The sequence below is a fragment of the Agelaius tricolor genome, unplaced genomic scaffold, assembly GCF_023055355.1.
Source record: "Agelaius tricolor isolate 1412-34295 unplaced genomic scaffold, bAgeTri1.0.p SCAF_4, whole genome shotgun sequence".
Classification (NCBI taxonomy): domain Eukaryota; kingdom Metazoa; phylum Chordata; class Aves; order Passeriformes; family Icteridae; genus Agelaius; species Agelaius tricolor.
This window is the reverse complement of record NW_027269264.1, coordinates 36,815,232-36,831,604: the sequence shown is the minus strand read 5'-3', so window position 1 is coordinate 36,831,604 and position 16,373 is coordinate 36,815,232. Positions and strand designations below refer to the sequence as shown.

Here is a 16,373-nt window from a genome sequence, read left to right as displayed (position 1 = left end):
TACTAAAAACTAGTGTTTATAATTTCACATTTTAAAAGTTCATCCTTTATTTTTGGCTTAAAAATGGCAGTATATGTTTTAAATAAGTTTTGACTTTTCTAGTACTCCACATGTGAAACTTGCAATAATTTTGTACATTCTTTTCTTAAAAAGGTCTACAGTAATGATACACTTGAAGGTTAAATCACTGTAATAATTATGTAATAAATGGGCTTTGCATTAACCTATTAGAGATTTGGAAGTGACACTCTTGCTGCTTCACAAAGCATTTTTGAAGGGGAGAGTACTCTTAGTATTTGACTTCTTTTGAATTTTGCAGATACTGTCTATACTGATTTCATACTCAACTTTTAATCTACGTTTTTTTTCTTTATTTTCCTTGTCTTCTCTATTATTTTGGAGTACTTCTGCACCTGTTTTGCTTTATGCTGTTAAACTCCATCCTTTCTTTTACACTTTATTCAGTTTAGCTATATCTAGACTAATTAGTCTTGGTTTCTGGCTGTTACATAATGAGAGATGCTCATAGTGTTACAAAATTCATTTTTTGAGATATCTACAAATAAGATCTGAATCTGCTTCTCTTGCAGTCTGCTTTGATAATTAAATGCTTTTGTGTATAAACTTTCTCCATTTTAGACATTTTGGAGTTTTTCTAAACTTTTACAGAAAAATTCTGATTGCAGTGATGTAAACATTAGCATAAGCACTCCAGTTTGTACACAGCTAAGGTCTCTTAGTTCAGGATAATATTTTCCTTCTGCATGAATGTTTGGAGTGTTGGGGATTTATGTTTATGAGAATATTTGTTATAGTAGAATGAGGGAAGAAGGAAACTACTTCTGCCAACTGATATATAAAGACTGTATGATATATTTAAGAAAAATACCTCCTTTCCCAAGTTTAATCCATGTCTTAATTTACTTTTAATCTTGTTTAATGATCTTGTGGTATGGGAAATTAGTGGCTTTGCAGATGAAAAATGTATGAGTAAAAAAAATGCATTCATCTTCTTAGTTATCATCTGTTCCACTGACAAAAAGCACAGATGTGAAATTTATCTCAATAATTAGATTTATAATTATTACATCATTCTCAGATTGATAAGTCTTGCTCTCTTTGGCATGTGATTTCAAGCTACAGTTCATGCAACAGGAATAGCTTTAGTCATTGAATGGTGATTGTAAACCTGAGATTGTGTTTCACATTACATTTATTTTTATATTTTATAAAAAGTGTATGGCAGAGAAATAAGCTTTAGTTGGAGAAGAATATTTTGTTAATGACTCTACAGGGAAATGCTGGTTGTTGCACAGAACAGCAAACGTGCAAGCCTGAAAAGTATCCATGGTGTATTTTCTTTGAAAACTTCTGGTTTTGCCATTATCCATTATAATCATAGACTTCCTGGACATGCCTACAAAACAACAATAGCTCTGATTTTTAATAGGAAACTGGGAAGTCAAGGAACTCAGTAGCAGAATCTCAAAATGCCCATATGTGCTACATGCTGTATTTCTGATGCTAATGTCTTCTTTCCTCTCTTTTTGCCCACAGCTGTAGAACAAGTAACAGGAAGAGTTTGATGGGCAGTAGCCAGTCTCCAGCTCTGCCTCGGCCTCATTCACCACTCTCAGCTCATACAGGTGATTTTATAACTGTGCTACTACTGCTATTATGAAATTCTTATGGTGTCTCTATAACTGAAGGAAAACATACTCTGCTGTTCTGTAATAGCACTGTAATAGCAAAAAGTTGGATTTCGTCCTATCCGAATTTCTGTTTTTAGATCCATAAATCCTATGTTATGATCAGTCCAAAAATATCATTGGTCTATTTTTTATTTCTCCACCTTGCATTCTGGTAGATTTTCTCTCCCCCTCCTACCGTTGCTCTTCCTATAGCTTGCACCACATAACGAAGGTGGTGGAGTCTGTATTACATTCTGATCCTGGAACTTCTGCTCCCGAGGATTTATAGTGTCAGGCACTTCAGTGGTTGCTGTACTTATTGTTGTATTTATTGTTGTAGTTGCTGTATTTATTGCTGTGCATGGCAATAAATTGATGATAATTTTGTTTTTCTTTTAAAACATCTGCAACACTTAAAGCTTGAATAAATGTCCATAAATAAATATTTAATTTATAATAATTGCCTTAATTTTTTAAAATAACATTTTTAGCATATCACCTCACATTTACACAAATATTTATTGTCTTTTTATTTTTGAGGGTGCATTGGCAGTAACTACAGGCCAAAAAGAAAGCACCACACTAATCCTTGTGTAATGAATGACTCTGAATACTCTGGAGAACTTCTTGCAGGGAGATGCTAAACAAGAATGTGCAGAGCTTCACATGAGTTTTTGAAGTATATTAAGGCATCTCCAGTTTTCTTATGGAAGCAACATTGTTAGAGAAAACCTGGTGGTGATTTTTGCTCTTAGATTTTTGCTGCCACAAGTAGGAATCCAGGCAACATGAAAATTTTTAAAGAGTTCAATGCAGTAGAGCATTTAAAACAACAAAGTAAAACATGATGCAGACTGTTTTTAAACTGAAAAATTAAATTTTGAAATGTTTGGAATGCCATTGTGGGTCTCCCAAACACAGAAATTTCCATTTGGAAGAGGAGATTGTGGTCACCATAAAAAGTGTCCTTGGTTGTGCTGTGCTGACTTGAGGAAAACGTAACAATGCTTGCTCTAGCATGTCTGCTGCTGTAAATGACTATACCATTTGTTTTGAAATGGAAACCTTGGGCCAGTGATGCCTAATGAACTCTGAAGTATGGACTGACCAGCACATGTTACTTGAGATTTGGATATAGGTTGTGTATTTGATAAATGGTGGAAAGTTCCTGTCTGGCAGTGGACTCAGGCTTTCATCAAGTTGCTTCATCTTTTGAATTAATTTCTCAAACAGCAAAAGTGAAATAATATTTCTGATGTCACAACTATTGTCAAGTGGCTGAGAAGGTTGAAAACCAATTCTATGAGTAAAAAGATTAAGTGTAAGTGGTTCTTCATAAACTCAGCAGTATGTACTGTTTATTCAAAAGTGTATTACAGAAATCTGGCAGCTTCTCCCATTACACGGGATACAGTAGGTTCTCTTACTTGGCTACTTCCAAAGGCATGTGTGCTAGGCACTTGAGCAGCACTGGTAAATCTCATAGTAAGCCTCATCACATATATGAGATTAACATTTGCATGTGAATGTCCAGCTGTGTTATTAACTTGTTTCTATAAACGGGTAATTATAGTAAATATTCACACAACTATTGGATCTTAGCTCAGCTGGCTAGTGTGCCTAGACATGTCTGTACATCAGATCCCTGTGAATGTCACCCTAATCCACACAAATAAAATATATGCAAATTTAGTAAACTAAGTACTTTTCTCTACACAGGCAGTAGGAGTTCAGTGTTTCAAGTGTTTAATGTCTATAAATCTGTGAGAACGTCAGGCTTGGGAGACTGGATTTATAGTGATCCTGTGATTTCTGTGTTGTCAGAGCTGCCAGGTGTTAAACTGCACTAGCTTCTGCACACTCACATTGCCTTTCTCCTCTCTGTGGTGGCATGTACTGGAGGCCTGTTTCCTTGCAAAGTGGTAGAGGGATGTGACAAGAGACTGTGTGTGCTGTACAGCTTGCTGGGTTTATTCTTCTTGGCTCTCCTTGGCTGAGAGGAATTGCTCCAAGTCAGAGAGGCCTCCTTGACTCCACAGAGAGAACCTGGCATATCTCCTGTCCAGCTATAGATGATTTTAGGGTCTTTTTTGAAGCTGAGATTCTCTTAGGAAAGTTCTTTAAATTGGAAGTTTTTACTTTACAGCTAGATCATCTGCCTGGAGCATGTACCTCAAGCTTAAGTTTCAGAGAGACTGAAGATGATCCTCTAAAATCTTCACATATTTCTTACTAACGTTTGCTGTTGGAAGAGGAAACAATAGAAGAGGGAGAGGCAGACAAAAGTTTCCAGTCCTTGGGGAGCATGTAGCAAGCTGAATGTGCAGCAGAGTGCTTGCATTTACTGAAAACAGGTTTATTCATTAGTCTGTTCTTGGCTGAAGTGTGGTAATAACATGCATTTTTGACAAATGTGTTCTAGTGAGATTGTGCAGAATTTGGAGGACATTGAAGAGCACATGCTCTAGAGAAGTTTTCCTTGTGTGTTTTTAGAGTTCTGTTTCATTCATGCAATCTGCCCACATGAGTTCAGGCTGAGGATCAGATTGCATGGATGCTAATATCTGATTTAACTTCGTGAGACCATTGCACAATTTCTTGTCACTGGGTTGTCAAAAGAAAATACTGCTTCTTGCATCACTTGCCTTTTTTAAGGGACTCAGTTTAACTGAGGAGAAAGCCAGGAACTTTAGACATTGAGGAGTCTTTTTGTATCACCTATCCTAGAAATCTTTAGCTTCCTCACATTGCATGTTAGGCTTTTTCTTCTACTGGATCCCACTCCTGTACTCCCTACTCTCAGGTGCTCCATCCATCTCTGGGGAGAGCCTGCTGTTGCCTTTACTGAGAAGTTCCATTCATTGCTCTTATTTAAGTGGACTAGATTCTTAATGTTTTTACCATCTTAGTTGCCAGCTGGGATTAAAGCACAACAAAGGGATAAAGACCTGCAATAAAAGCTAAGTGCCATGCAGCTGCTCACCCACCCATCCCCCTACAGGAGGTAGAAAAATTAGAAAAAAAAATTAAAAGGTAAACTTGTGAGTTGAGATTAGAACAGTTTAATAACTGAAACAATACAAAAAATACAATATTACTACTGAAGATAATAATAACAACAATAACAATTGTCATGAAAAGGAAGAGTGGTGTATCATATTCAAGAGAAACAAGTGACCCACAATACAATTGCTTACCAGCTGCTGACCAATGCCCAGCCCAGCCCCCAGCAGCAGCCAGCCCCTCCTGGCCAGCTCCCTGCAGTTTACATCCTGGACACGATGTTCTGTGGTGTGGAACGTCCCTTTGGCCTGTTCAGGTCACTGTCCCGGCCGTGCTCCCTCCCAGTGCCTTGTGCATGTGGTCACTGGCAGGGAATGGGACACTGAAGGTCCTTGGCTAAGGGTAAGCACTGCTCAGCAGCAGCTAAAACATCAGTGTGCTGCCAGCATTAGTCTCATGCTGACTCCAAACACAGCACTGAACCAGTGACTAAGAAGAAAATTCTATTCCAGCCGAAATCAGCATGCCCTTTACTCTAGACTATTCTAGTTGAGTGGAATCAAAATTGTCACACTCTTGAAAATCCACCTGGGATCAATTTCTTTTAGTTATCATCTTAATAGTCTTTAGTGTTATCCTTGGCTTTGTGTGTAGTCCTAATGAGATGGTTGGCATTGCTTGGGAATTCGTTGCCCCAGAGGCATCTGAAGTGAGTATTTTCATTCTTTGTGAGGACACCCTTGGATTCCCTAACAAGCTTTTCCCTTCAGCGTTAATTCATTGCTTGTTGAGAGCAAGCCAGATACATTCTCTGTTAACTCTGCATGGCATACTTGAGATGATTTTATTTGGACCACTAGTTTAAGCTACTTGGGTTTGTTTCCCCAAAGGCCTCCCATCTCTGAGAACAGAAAAGTGCTGTGAGTCCTCTGTGTCAAATGTAGCAAAGTGAGTGAAGATGTGTTCTGGAATCTCAAGGTGGAGCTCTCTTAGAGTGCTCTGCATAACCACTCCTGCCAGTACCTGTGACTTTGCTCAAGAGCATTTTCATCTTTGGTATCTGCAGACCAATCATTTAGAGGTCTGGCTGCACCTTTGGAAGCAATGTGCTATTACTTCAGATCTGCTGAAGAGCTCAGGTAGCTACTGTTTAGTCATAAACTGGATTTGAACTAGATTGGATGTGAATATTTTAGAGGACGAGTGTCTTGAATGTAAGCATAGTTCTTCAACTGCATTTTATACCTATGTTCTTTCTTATAGTCCTGTTTGTCATCCAGATGCAGTCTGAACTGGAGGTATCAGCTATTCTCTAGTTTAGATAGATGTTCATTGAGGAGGACCAGTGGCCCAGGTTTAGGGTAATAATAATTGCCCCATATGAGAAAGTCTAATATAGAGATCTTAGGCAAATTATCCCCCCACTCTCCCCCCACAGTTTTCATTGCTTGCTCTGGAGATAATAGAAGATTTTTCCTACAAGGGAGTTCATTGTTAATCTTTACAGATGCAAGCTGATTGAGACAAACACTGAATACTTACATGGAGTTTTTTAACTGTTAGCCTTGCCATCCCAGTCATACTCAGATTCATGTCAGATGGGAAGGAGAGGCAGTGAGACAGCACCACACTTATGAAGTAAGTAGATTGTGCAGAGTGCAAGTAGTCCATGAGTGGCACCTGTCGGGGAAGGGGCAGATTTGTTTGTAAGCAACAGTGACCATAAAAGCTCCTGGGATACACTAAAGTGTTATTAGAGCAGTAAGTAGTCCAAGGATTGGGAGCCCATGGGGTAAGGTCTGAGACTGAGGATGATAAATGAGATATGAAAAAGACAGTATGTACAGCAGATACTGTATGTCTGTTAATGTATGTTAATTGCCAATACAATATGTACAAATTAATTTTTCTCTATGCAGGACCTGTAGCTGCTTGCAAAGATAATTTCTGTCTGGAAAGTCAGACTTTAGTTTGCACCTGAAGCCTCTTGCCATGCCTTATGCATCCATGTAAAGATCACACAGTATCAGCTTTCACTACATAAAGTGTTTCTATTTCTTGCAAAAATAGAAAACATGATAGGTAATACCTTTAGGCTCATTAGCAACTGTCTTAGGTTAGTGGTGACGACATCCTTTGCCTTTAGTATTTGGGCTGAAAGGTGTTAAACCTGCTGAAAAGTACTTATAAGTTTTCCATGAGCTGTTGAATACATAGAGAATTGTTGGAAGCTAAGAGTTGCAGCATTAGCTTGGATGGTACCTGGTGCCTGTGTCATTAATGGGCTTTCCTAGCTGACTGTCTGATGCTGTGTAGGCAGGTCATCTGCACCACCCAGCCTGCAGAGTGAATGATTATAATCTCAGCAAGTCAGGGCATTCAGGTGTCCCCACCTCAGAAGTCACAGGAGCTTCTTCATGTGGTTGATACTAACCCCTAATGATTAATAGTCACAGGTGGTGCTTCTTAATTGTATCTGCTGAAGGAGCAAGATTTAGCTGTTAGGAGCAATGCTGTACATTTTATTTGTCTGTATTTTAAGAATATTCCATGTGGTACCACTGAGATGACTAGGACAGGAATTGTAAGATAAGTAGGAAATTGTTTAAGGGTATAAAGAGGCTCGTGCTAAAATGAGGATTATATAAAGTGTGAGTGGAGGTTATCAGTCAAGTCATCAGGTTTTGTTTTTGTGGCCAAACATTTTATTCTTCTTATAAGTGGCAATGGCATAAAATTACTGTAGCTTACACAAATTTGGAAGACATCCAGTATGACATAGCATCGGGGAACTATTTTGAAGTGAGTGAATGACTGGAATAAAAAAATATGAAATTGCAATATGCAACATTTTGTACTGGAGGACCTGTAACACAAATGTCTATGATGAACTGTGAACTCACCTATTACAGGGAGTTTAGTTTAGGATCTGACTGCATTTTCTGTATAACATGATGTTTGCAAGGACCAGTCTAGTGCAGCTTTGAAAATGAAATCTCAGAAGATGTATAAAGAATGTAATTTTCATTTTAATTTGGAAAGATTTTATGCCGCTGCACAGTGTCCTGGTTAGACTTACACATTTATTGTCATACATATTCAGTGAGATCATGTGGGAGGAAGGGCTGGTGGGATAGAATGTGGGAGATTTCTGTATAAGACTGAAAGACATTGCTTGCTTTCCTTAGTAACGGAAGACTGGAAGATGGTATTCTAATCTAAACCAGTCAGAATTGCCTTTCTCCCCCCCCGCCACAGAGCAGGAAGAGAAACACATGCTGGTCATATACACTGATACTGGAACATGAGGGGTCTTAAAGAATTGTCCACCCAAGTATGGCAGGGACAAACCTGACTTTCTCTAGGAGATCAGATAAATAGGTGTAAGGCCCCAAACAGCTCACTCAATGAAGTTTTTAAATTACTTACTGTTGTTCATGTACCTCAAGTTGCATGCACAGGGGAAATACTGACAAGATATTCTCAAGAGGCCAAGCAACAAAAACAACTTCACTGGCAACTTCAGAATATCAAAGAACTTGGGCAAAAGTTTTAGTGCAACATTCAGTCAGCACAGAACATTTCTCAAAGATTTGACTTGGCCCATTGAACTTAGCAAACACTAAGCAGGATTGATTTTAAGTTACTCAGAAATTCTAAGAAGAGGTGATTAGGAGAAGGAGAAGGGGGGGAAAGACAGAAAAGATACAGAAGAGCCCACATACAGTAACAACTCCTGGGTTCCAGCAGCATTCAGGGAGAACTTCCCCAAGGAGGTGAGGTCTAGACAATGCCATGGCCTTGTGTTCGGCCTTAAATACCCCTGGCCTTCCTGGACCCTTTCCCCAGGTGGGTTTTCCAGTCATTTGGCCACTCAGGAGCTGGGTTAGGGGCTCCAGAGGGGCATTGCCTCCCCTATGCCAATGAGTGGCATCTCTGTTGGTCTGGGATACAGGCTTTAGGGCGCTGGGATTGTACAGGGCAGGGCACTGCCTTGTCAGACCAGGGTAAGGTCTGACCTGCCCCTTTCCTTAGCACACATTTATCCCAAAATGCCTCAAGACATCAGTCTTTCACAATGGGATTCCATGATGCAATTCCCTAAAGCAAAATTAAAGTTCAACAAGGTTTTACCTCCTCTTGAAATCCTATTTCTAGAACTTTTCAGACTTTTAGGTGGACATTGGTATAGTGCTGGCTGTTAATAGTGTGGTCTCACTATGTCAGGGCTCACTGCTTGCATCAGAAAATTCTGTTTGAGAGATGTACTTTAGTTAGCAACATTAAAGCATAGTAATCAACAAAGTTGTTTGCACCATATATTTTAAGGGAAAGAAAGACTATGCTTGTAAATAAATGAGGCCTCATAGTGTGTTTCTGTGGTGAAGTATTGAAATGCTAAAAGATGGGATGTAAAGCAGGGCTCCGAATGTCAGATTTTGAAAGAAAACTCATGCAGTATATCAATTACTCTGACTACTGTCATATATAGAATTACAAAAACAGATTTGCTAAAACAAAACTTTTTATTTAGCATTTCTTTTGGGTGCAGTTAATGGTTATGGAAATTTCAAATCATCGTCTACTAGTTTAAGGAGAAGAAACTCTAAATACTAAGTTATGTGCAGATAGAAATTAAATCCTGTAAAAAAAGCACTCTCAGTATTTAAATTATGGTTGGAACATGTAAAGCTTTTTTTGTAGATGGATTTAAGGATCATACAGACCTTCCTTGCCATAGCTGGGGCAAATTTTTTGCTGGTTTCAGGTATAGTTAATCCAGATTTTTAAATAGCCTGACCTCCTTACATGAAAATAATAGCCTGAGCTCCTCACTTTTGCAGAAGTATTCAGAATGATTCTACTGCCCAGCTGTATGTTCTACTGACTGATGCTGTTTGTTATGGTAAGAAAGTCAGGCCTATAACTGCAGGTGAATGATGTCTTGTGTATTACTCAGTTCACAGTCAGGGCTCATCACCATGTAAACTGACACAGAGGAATGTACAACTCATCGTTGTATCAATGGAGCACTGATGTACTGTGGTATATTGTAAAAAAATTCAAACTGGATTTGTCTTTGATCCATCAGGAATTTGGGATAACAGTTATCATTAATCTGGTATTCCCTCCATACTAACAGAAAATCATTGCATTTGAAACTCTTGGTTTTGTAGGTAGACAGCTATTGAAAGTACATCATAATATGCAGTGACTGTAACATGCTTTTTAAAAAATACTTAAAGTATCTTCCCTTAGTGGCAAAGACATAGGATTTCTTGAAGCTACATGCAAAACAACCACAGTTTAATTGTCTTGATACAGTTTTCTTAACAATAGGTGCTTGCAAAATGAGCCACCCTGTGTATTGTTATGAAGCAGAGTATTGTTTTGTTACATTAATTGCCTATTCATTCTGTCTCCCAGAGGATGCTGGAGTTAATTATCTAATGCCTGACCACCAGTCCAGTTTACTTTACTAAATCAAACACTTGGGCAGTAATCCCCGTCACATAGAGATACTGTAGAATTAAAGCATACAATGCAAGCAGATTTCAAAGACTCCTCAGCAAGCCCTGCACATATGAACAGAGAAGTAACTGGCACTAGATTTTATTTGAAAGTCTCCCAGGTGTTGACTTGCAGATGGGTGGGTGAATACCTTGATGGATGGAGGTCACATGTGGGACTCTGCTTCCAGCCTGTCCTGCTCCTCTGGAATACTACACCTTATACCTGTAATAGCACTAGCTGTTTCTCCAGTCATTAGAGGTTTGTATTCTCATTCTTTGTTTCCAGGTTTGTCTGAGTTCTTACAATTTCTAGATAAACCTTCAGGATTTAGTATCCAGGTATTATGTGTATGGCGTCACCGGTCTTGTTATTTTAAAAGCTGATTTGCTATTGAAAGTAATGCTTGCAAGTTGATTTTCCTAATAACAGGATCTGATGCTCTTCCTGAGTAGGACTTTGACTTCTTAAGGATTTGCCTGTAAGGAAGTGATCTGTGTTGATTCTAGCAACATAGTTTGCAGCATTGTAACTCCACAAATCCAAATCCACACCGATAGCTGCATTATTTAATCGTAATTTTTTCTTCTTTATGAAGTTTTTGTGTATATTTTAACTCATGGACAGTAAGGTATGTCCTTGATGTGTGTTAAAAACTTGTTTATATCCATATATAACTTCAGCTAGCGAAAAAAAAGGAATTGGTTTACAAAGCCCCATATTCTGATTTGTGAAACTGTTTCCTGTCAGAAGGTGTTTGTCTCACTATGTTAAGGCTAGTTCTATGCTCTTCTGCCAGAGTTCAAGGTAGCTTCTTTGTCTTTTTTACTTATCTAAGCCACAACACACTCCAGATTACAGCTGATGTTTTTCTAGTGCGGCAGTTAATGTTTGTGACTGTGTTTTATCTGCACAATGTTAATTTATTTTTTTTAGCTTATCTTTGTTAAATAATTTCTGGTAGCAGAAAAAGAAATCCAGTTAGCTGTTAAATTGAATGAACTGTTGCTCTCAGTAATTTGGTGTTTACAGTTGATACAGGGTAAGAATAATTTTTTTTGGTCCCCAAGTAAAGATGGGAATTTATGGCTTCAGATTCCCTCTGCTCCAGCCCATTCAGGGAATGAAAATCCTTGCCACCTTGAAATTATTGAGGCCCTCAGCAGTGTCTGAAGGGTAATGAAGAAGCTGGGGTCTTGAGGGGATGCAGAGAGTGTAGGAAGGACATAATTCTGCCATGATAGATTAATGGCTAAAAAAAACTTGTGGGTATTGGCCAGTGAGAGTAGAATCCATGTCTCTTGAGGCTGTGGAAAGAGCAGCTGCAAAAGCTGCTCAGCACAGCTCAAAAAGCATCTTGCATCTCCTTCTAGACAAAATGGGGAGGGGAGTAGTGTGGGGATGTGTGTTGATCGCTGTGTTTGCTACCTAATCACTCAAGGATTATGCTTTTCCATATAGAATTAATGCAATCTGTTATGGGTATCACTGTGATAAATGCAATGTTAATGCAAACATTTGGATAGCAGTCAAGGCCACTTGAAACCCTTTAAGGACTCAGTTTTTTATACTGGCCTTTTCTCGCATACGTAGTGATTTTCCCCTCAGAAATTTCATGTTGTTTCTAGCTGGCTACATAGGTGCTATTTTTTAATCAATTGCTTTTGTTTCAGTCTCATTTATGTCCAAAAACAAAATGCTTCAACAAATGCATTACTTTTTTTCTATTTTCATGTGTTGCTGCTACAGTTATTTTAAAGAAAAGTTTAAGGAAAGATTGATTGTTAGATGTATGCCAGTAATACTTTATATTGGATCCTTTTGGGTTTTTTTGGGGGGGGGGGGGAAGTTGGGGAGGGGTTGTTTGGGATTTTTTATTTGGGGTTTGGGTTTTTTTGTGTATGTTTAGGGGTTTATTTTGTAGGTTTGGGGGTTATTTTAGAGGTCATTTTTATTCCTTCTAAAGGAAGGAATACAGTTTCTCCTTTAACTGTACAGGCTGGAGGGTGGAGCAGCTCTCAGCAGCTGCTGCCTTTCTGTACTCATGCTGGTACACAGGAGATCAGGTGTTCTAATAGAAAGGAGTAACAAACCCCAAAGTTGAAACCTGTTCACAAAATGCAGGTAAGGGTAAAAAAGTTCAGTTCAGTGTGTTGTCTGCTTGTTTGTTTTGGAGATAGAAAAAAATGAGCAATGAAAAAAAAAATTGCAAGGAAGCCTGTGAAAATGCTGTAGAGACTTCACATATGGGCTGAATCTGTTCGATAATGATTTTTCTATCTTTCATTGTTTTGTATGATATTTTAAAAAAACAATATTTTTTGTGACATTAAAAACCTATTCTTTCAAGCTAATGTACGGGTTTCTTTAAACAATTATTGAATTGTTTTGAGAATTTTCAAATTAAAAGGTGTAATTAACAGTTCTTTATGAATTACAAAATCCAGGCACTAAAACTCAGTATAAATGAAACATGAGTCAAAATAAGGTCCTGTTTCAGAATTTATTTTCAGAGAGGCTGTGAAAGAAAAAATTCTGAAATTCATTTCTAACCCACTGGAAATGCATGCTTTAATGCATCTGAATGTTTTTAGTGACTTCTGTTCAACCCACCATCTAATAGTAACTTTTTTTGTGTATCATCTCCAACAGGAAACAGTCCTCAAGATAGCCCTAGGAATTTCTCTCCCAGTGCCTCAGCCCACTTTTCTTTTGCACGAAGGTAAGAGGTTGTTTGTAGTATTCAACACACATTTTGCATAAAGGAAATGCTGTATGCAGATACAAAAGGTGATTGCAAATACATCTGTCAGGTCTATCACTTATAATAAGTATTAGCTCATTTTTGTAAACCATTTTAAACCTCAGTGGCAACAAACTACTGAATGTGTGATGCAATGCAAGCATATCTTTTTAATTTTAAAAAATAGAATAATGATTTAATTGTAATTAATCTGATTCAGACATTATCGTCTTACCTACTGAAATGTGGGTAAATTTTAAACTACTTGAAGGTTTCTTCCTCTATTTTTTTAATGATGTAAGAAGTGCATTGCTTATAAGTTCTCTCTAATACAGGTCCTGATGTTACTGACAGCAGCAATACCATTACCATACCTTGAATACCTGTCATTGACCTGTTTCAATATCTGTACCAATGTCTGTGAGACAATAAGCATTGTCACAGGAGTGTTGTGAGGATTAATTAATGGTAGTAGAACTTTTGAAGATCTAAAAGTGAATTTGAAGTCATATATGAAGTAAATTATAATTAAATGAACCATAAACAAAGTTGATAGCATGTCATGGGAGACTGCCTGTTTGTGCCAGTGTGGTTCCCTATCACTTAACACATTGTCATCCTACTGCAAATAATATGTTCATTAACTCTTATATCTGTGAAGGTAAGCAGAATTTATATGTTTAGCCAGGAGTATATATATATATGAAAAATGAAATTGGAATGCTTAAGCAGTGTCAGGTATCTAACTGATGGGTTTACACTGAGCTATAATTGCCTGTGAAGTTTTAGTCACTTTATTTTCAGAGATCAGTTAAGTAGCACACAAAAATTCTCATAAGTGTGTGCAAGAAAATGGCTTAACTTTTTTTTTTTAAAGCTGTGAAGGGGTGAAAGCTTGCATAATTTTTTAATCTGAATCTAGTTAATTTGTGACAGTAGATCTTGTCAATCTTTCTAGTAGCTTATGATGCTGCTTTTTAAATTATCTTAGGAAAGTTGAATATTTGTTTTGAATCTACTTCCTCTTGATAGTTTTCCTTTTGTCAGAGATACTATCTCTTTAGAGATTGCATTTGTTTGTGAGCATATTTTTAGAAAGATTCATTAAATCCAGAAATAGATTATAACGGAAAAAGCAGATGTGAAAGATCGAGCATTGCTTAGAAATACAGCAGCCGAGAAATAGTTTCTCTTCCCCACCCATAAGCAACAGAAAGTTTAAAATATTATACTTTTGCAAACCTTAGCATTCAGAATTCATGAAAAAAAAAGGATTTGTTTTTCAGTGTTTCATTTGGATTTTGACCTCTCTAGAGCCCTGTAATGCACTTTAAATAGATTCTTTAACTGAAGGAAATTTCTCTGATTTAAAAATATCTCACCACTTCAATGGGATTCAAGAAACATTCAGAGCAATTTTCTGTGGAAACTGATTTTGTTCTGTTTATATCAAAAATGTTTGATGGCAATGAAGTTTAAAACTGCATTGATGCAACTTTTTTTCTTATTAATTTGGTATGTCTGTTGTAGTTGTTTTCATATAAGGTAGGATGAATTTTCATTGTAAAATGCACTGTGATTAATGAGAGCAGACTTCTGACTTCATGCCTTTTCTGTTCTATTTTGTAAATTCAATAGGTATACAAAGGAGGGGAAGGACAAGGGTGAATAGAGCAGGTTGAAGGAGCAGGGGCAAAGGTGTAGGGGTATGGATACTTTTTTATCCATTGCCACCGAGTCAGTGGGGATACCAAAAAGCTGGAACAGTGTGAGGAAGGGAGAGAGAGGCAAAGGAAATTATTTGAGACCTTCTGTGAAGCTGCTTCCTTAGTGTAGCCACTTCTCATCAGGCGCTGGCCCTGCCTGCAGCAGCCACAGGAGAGGGACCTGCCTCGGGGATGCCCCTGTGCTGCGCTTCCAGCCAGTGGGCAGAGCTGGAGGTAGCCTTCCCAGCGCCTCGAAACCGAGCTGGAGAGCCACCTTCCTCTGCCTGTGTCTGGTGGGGTGATCAGTGCCCAGGCATAGCCCGTGCCTCTGGAAGTCAGCACTGCTGTTGTACGTACAAGTCCAGCATCTACGAACCTGTGGGTAGGTGACAGACTGCCCTTTCTAGAGCTGCTGGAAAGTGAGCAAAGCCATACTTTAGGACAGAAGCAAGTGGTGTAGAAAGAGTCCAGGGAAAAATGTTGTAGGGGCTTTTTTCCCATAATCCCTTGTGAATGCCTCCTGTTTGCCCATGTTTGCCTCCCAGATAACTTTCTGGGTAGCTTGTCTGCACCCTTGACAGCCTTTCTGTGTGATTCAAATACCCTGTTCACTGCGAGTTACTCAATTAAGAAATACTTTCTTTCTCACAGATGCAGAATACATGGGTCTCACCCATGTTTAAATACTGCATAAGTTATTTCAATTGTGAGCAGCTAAGCCAATGAAGAGAAAACTACTTTTAGAATGGTGCTTTAGTCTGGAGGTATCTCTTACATACCTGGGTGAAGAGGAGAATGTGAAAGAATGAATTAAGAACAAGATTATGGCAGAGGTGGAAGCTTTTTCTAGGGTTCAATATTTGACACAATTAGCAGTCTCTAGCACATGTGCTCTTCATATTTTAATACTAATAATGTACTGTAGGTCCTTTTCTTAAGCTTTATGTATACAAAGTCCCAGAGTTTTGATTGTAGTTTGTGGATGAACAAGTGGATATATTGGAAAGAAGCAAGAGGCTTCTTAGACTATTAGTTTGAAGGAAGGGACCTCTTAAACCTCTGCATCAATAGGTTTAAGATTGCTGATTTGACTTCATGACCTCAGTTCTTCGAAAATACACTTCAGTTAATCTTCAGTTCTTCAGAATTTCACTTTTTGTGTCAATCAGACTTGGGAGATGATCTTTGTAAAACTGATGTACAGATCTTCAGTTCTCCTTTCCTAACTGTCATACCATTTGTTAATAAAAATTTGGCCTGTTTTGTTATTTATATATTATTTTGCCTTTTTTTTTTTTTTTAACACACTTGATTCAATTGTATTGCAGTCATGGGCATCGAAATGACAGGTAAATTCTACCTTTTCAAGAATCCAAACACTTCTCTCATAATTGTTTTTTTCTTTGCCACTTTGAATGTTGAAGTTTCATGTTGTGTTTGTCACCTCAGACAATGAAGAACATAAATCGTGTTTTGGTTATAATCTATGTATTTATTTTATTTCTTTATTTGGAGTGAGCATGATTTTTTCCTGAAGATTTGTTTTTCCCGTTTCATGTATGTAACATTTAACATTTAGGTTTGGTTTTACCTAATCATTAGCCTGCTAGTTTGCTGATACCCTCTGCTGATGCCGCTGAAGAACGCACTACCCTTTTATATCAATCAAAATGTGATGGTTATTCTGTGGCTCAGAGCACAGTGGTCTGCATTTGTTCA

At 38.0% G+C, this 16,373-nt stretch overlaps 1 protein-coding gene across 16 annotated transcripts in view; it reads left to right on the top strand.

Moving 5' to 3' along the window:
• MAST4 (microtubule associated serine/threonine kinase family member 4) overlaps positions 1 to 16,373 on the top strand; it is a 278,365-nt gene that overhangs the window by 204,149 nt on the left and 57,843 nt on the right. For 13 of the 16 annotated variants that reach the window (XM_071425285.1, XM_071425283.1, XM_071425294.1 and 10 more), the window contains 3 exons: positions 1,558 to 1,646; positions 12,858 to 12,927; positions 15,983 to 16,003. In XM_071425285.1, the coding sequence (XP_071281386.1) occupies positions 1,558 to 1,646; positions 12,858 to 12,927; positions 15,983 to 16,003 (180 nt within the window). The remainder of the gene's footprint in view (positions 1 to 1,557; positions 1,647 to 12,857; positions 12,928 to 15,982; positions 16,004 to 16,373) is intronic. The other 3 variants (XM_071425284.1, XM_071425286.1, XM_071425295.1) reach the window with 1 other exon arrangement.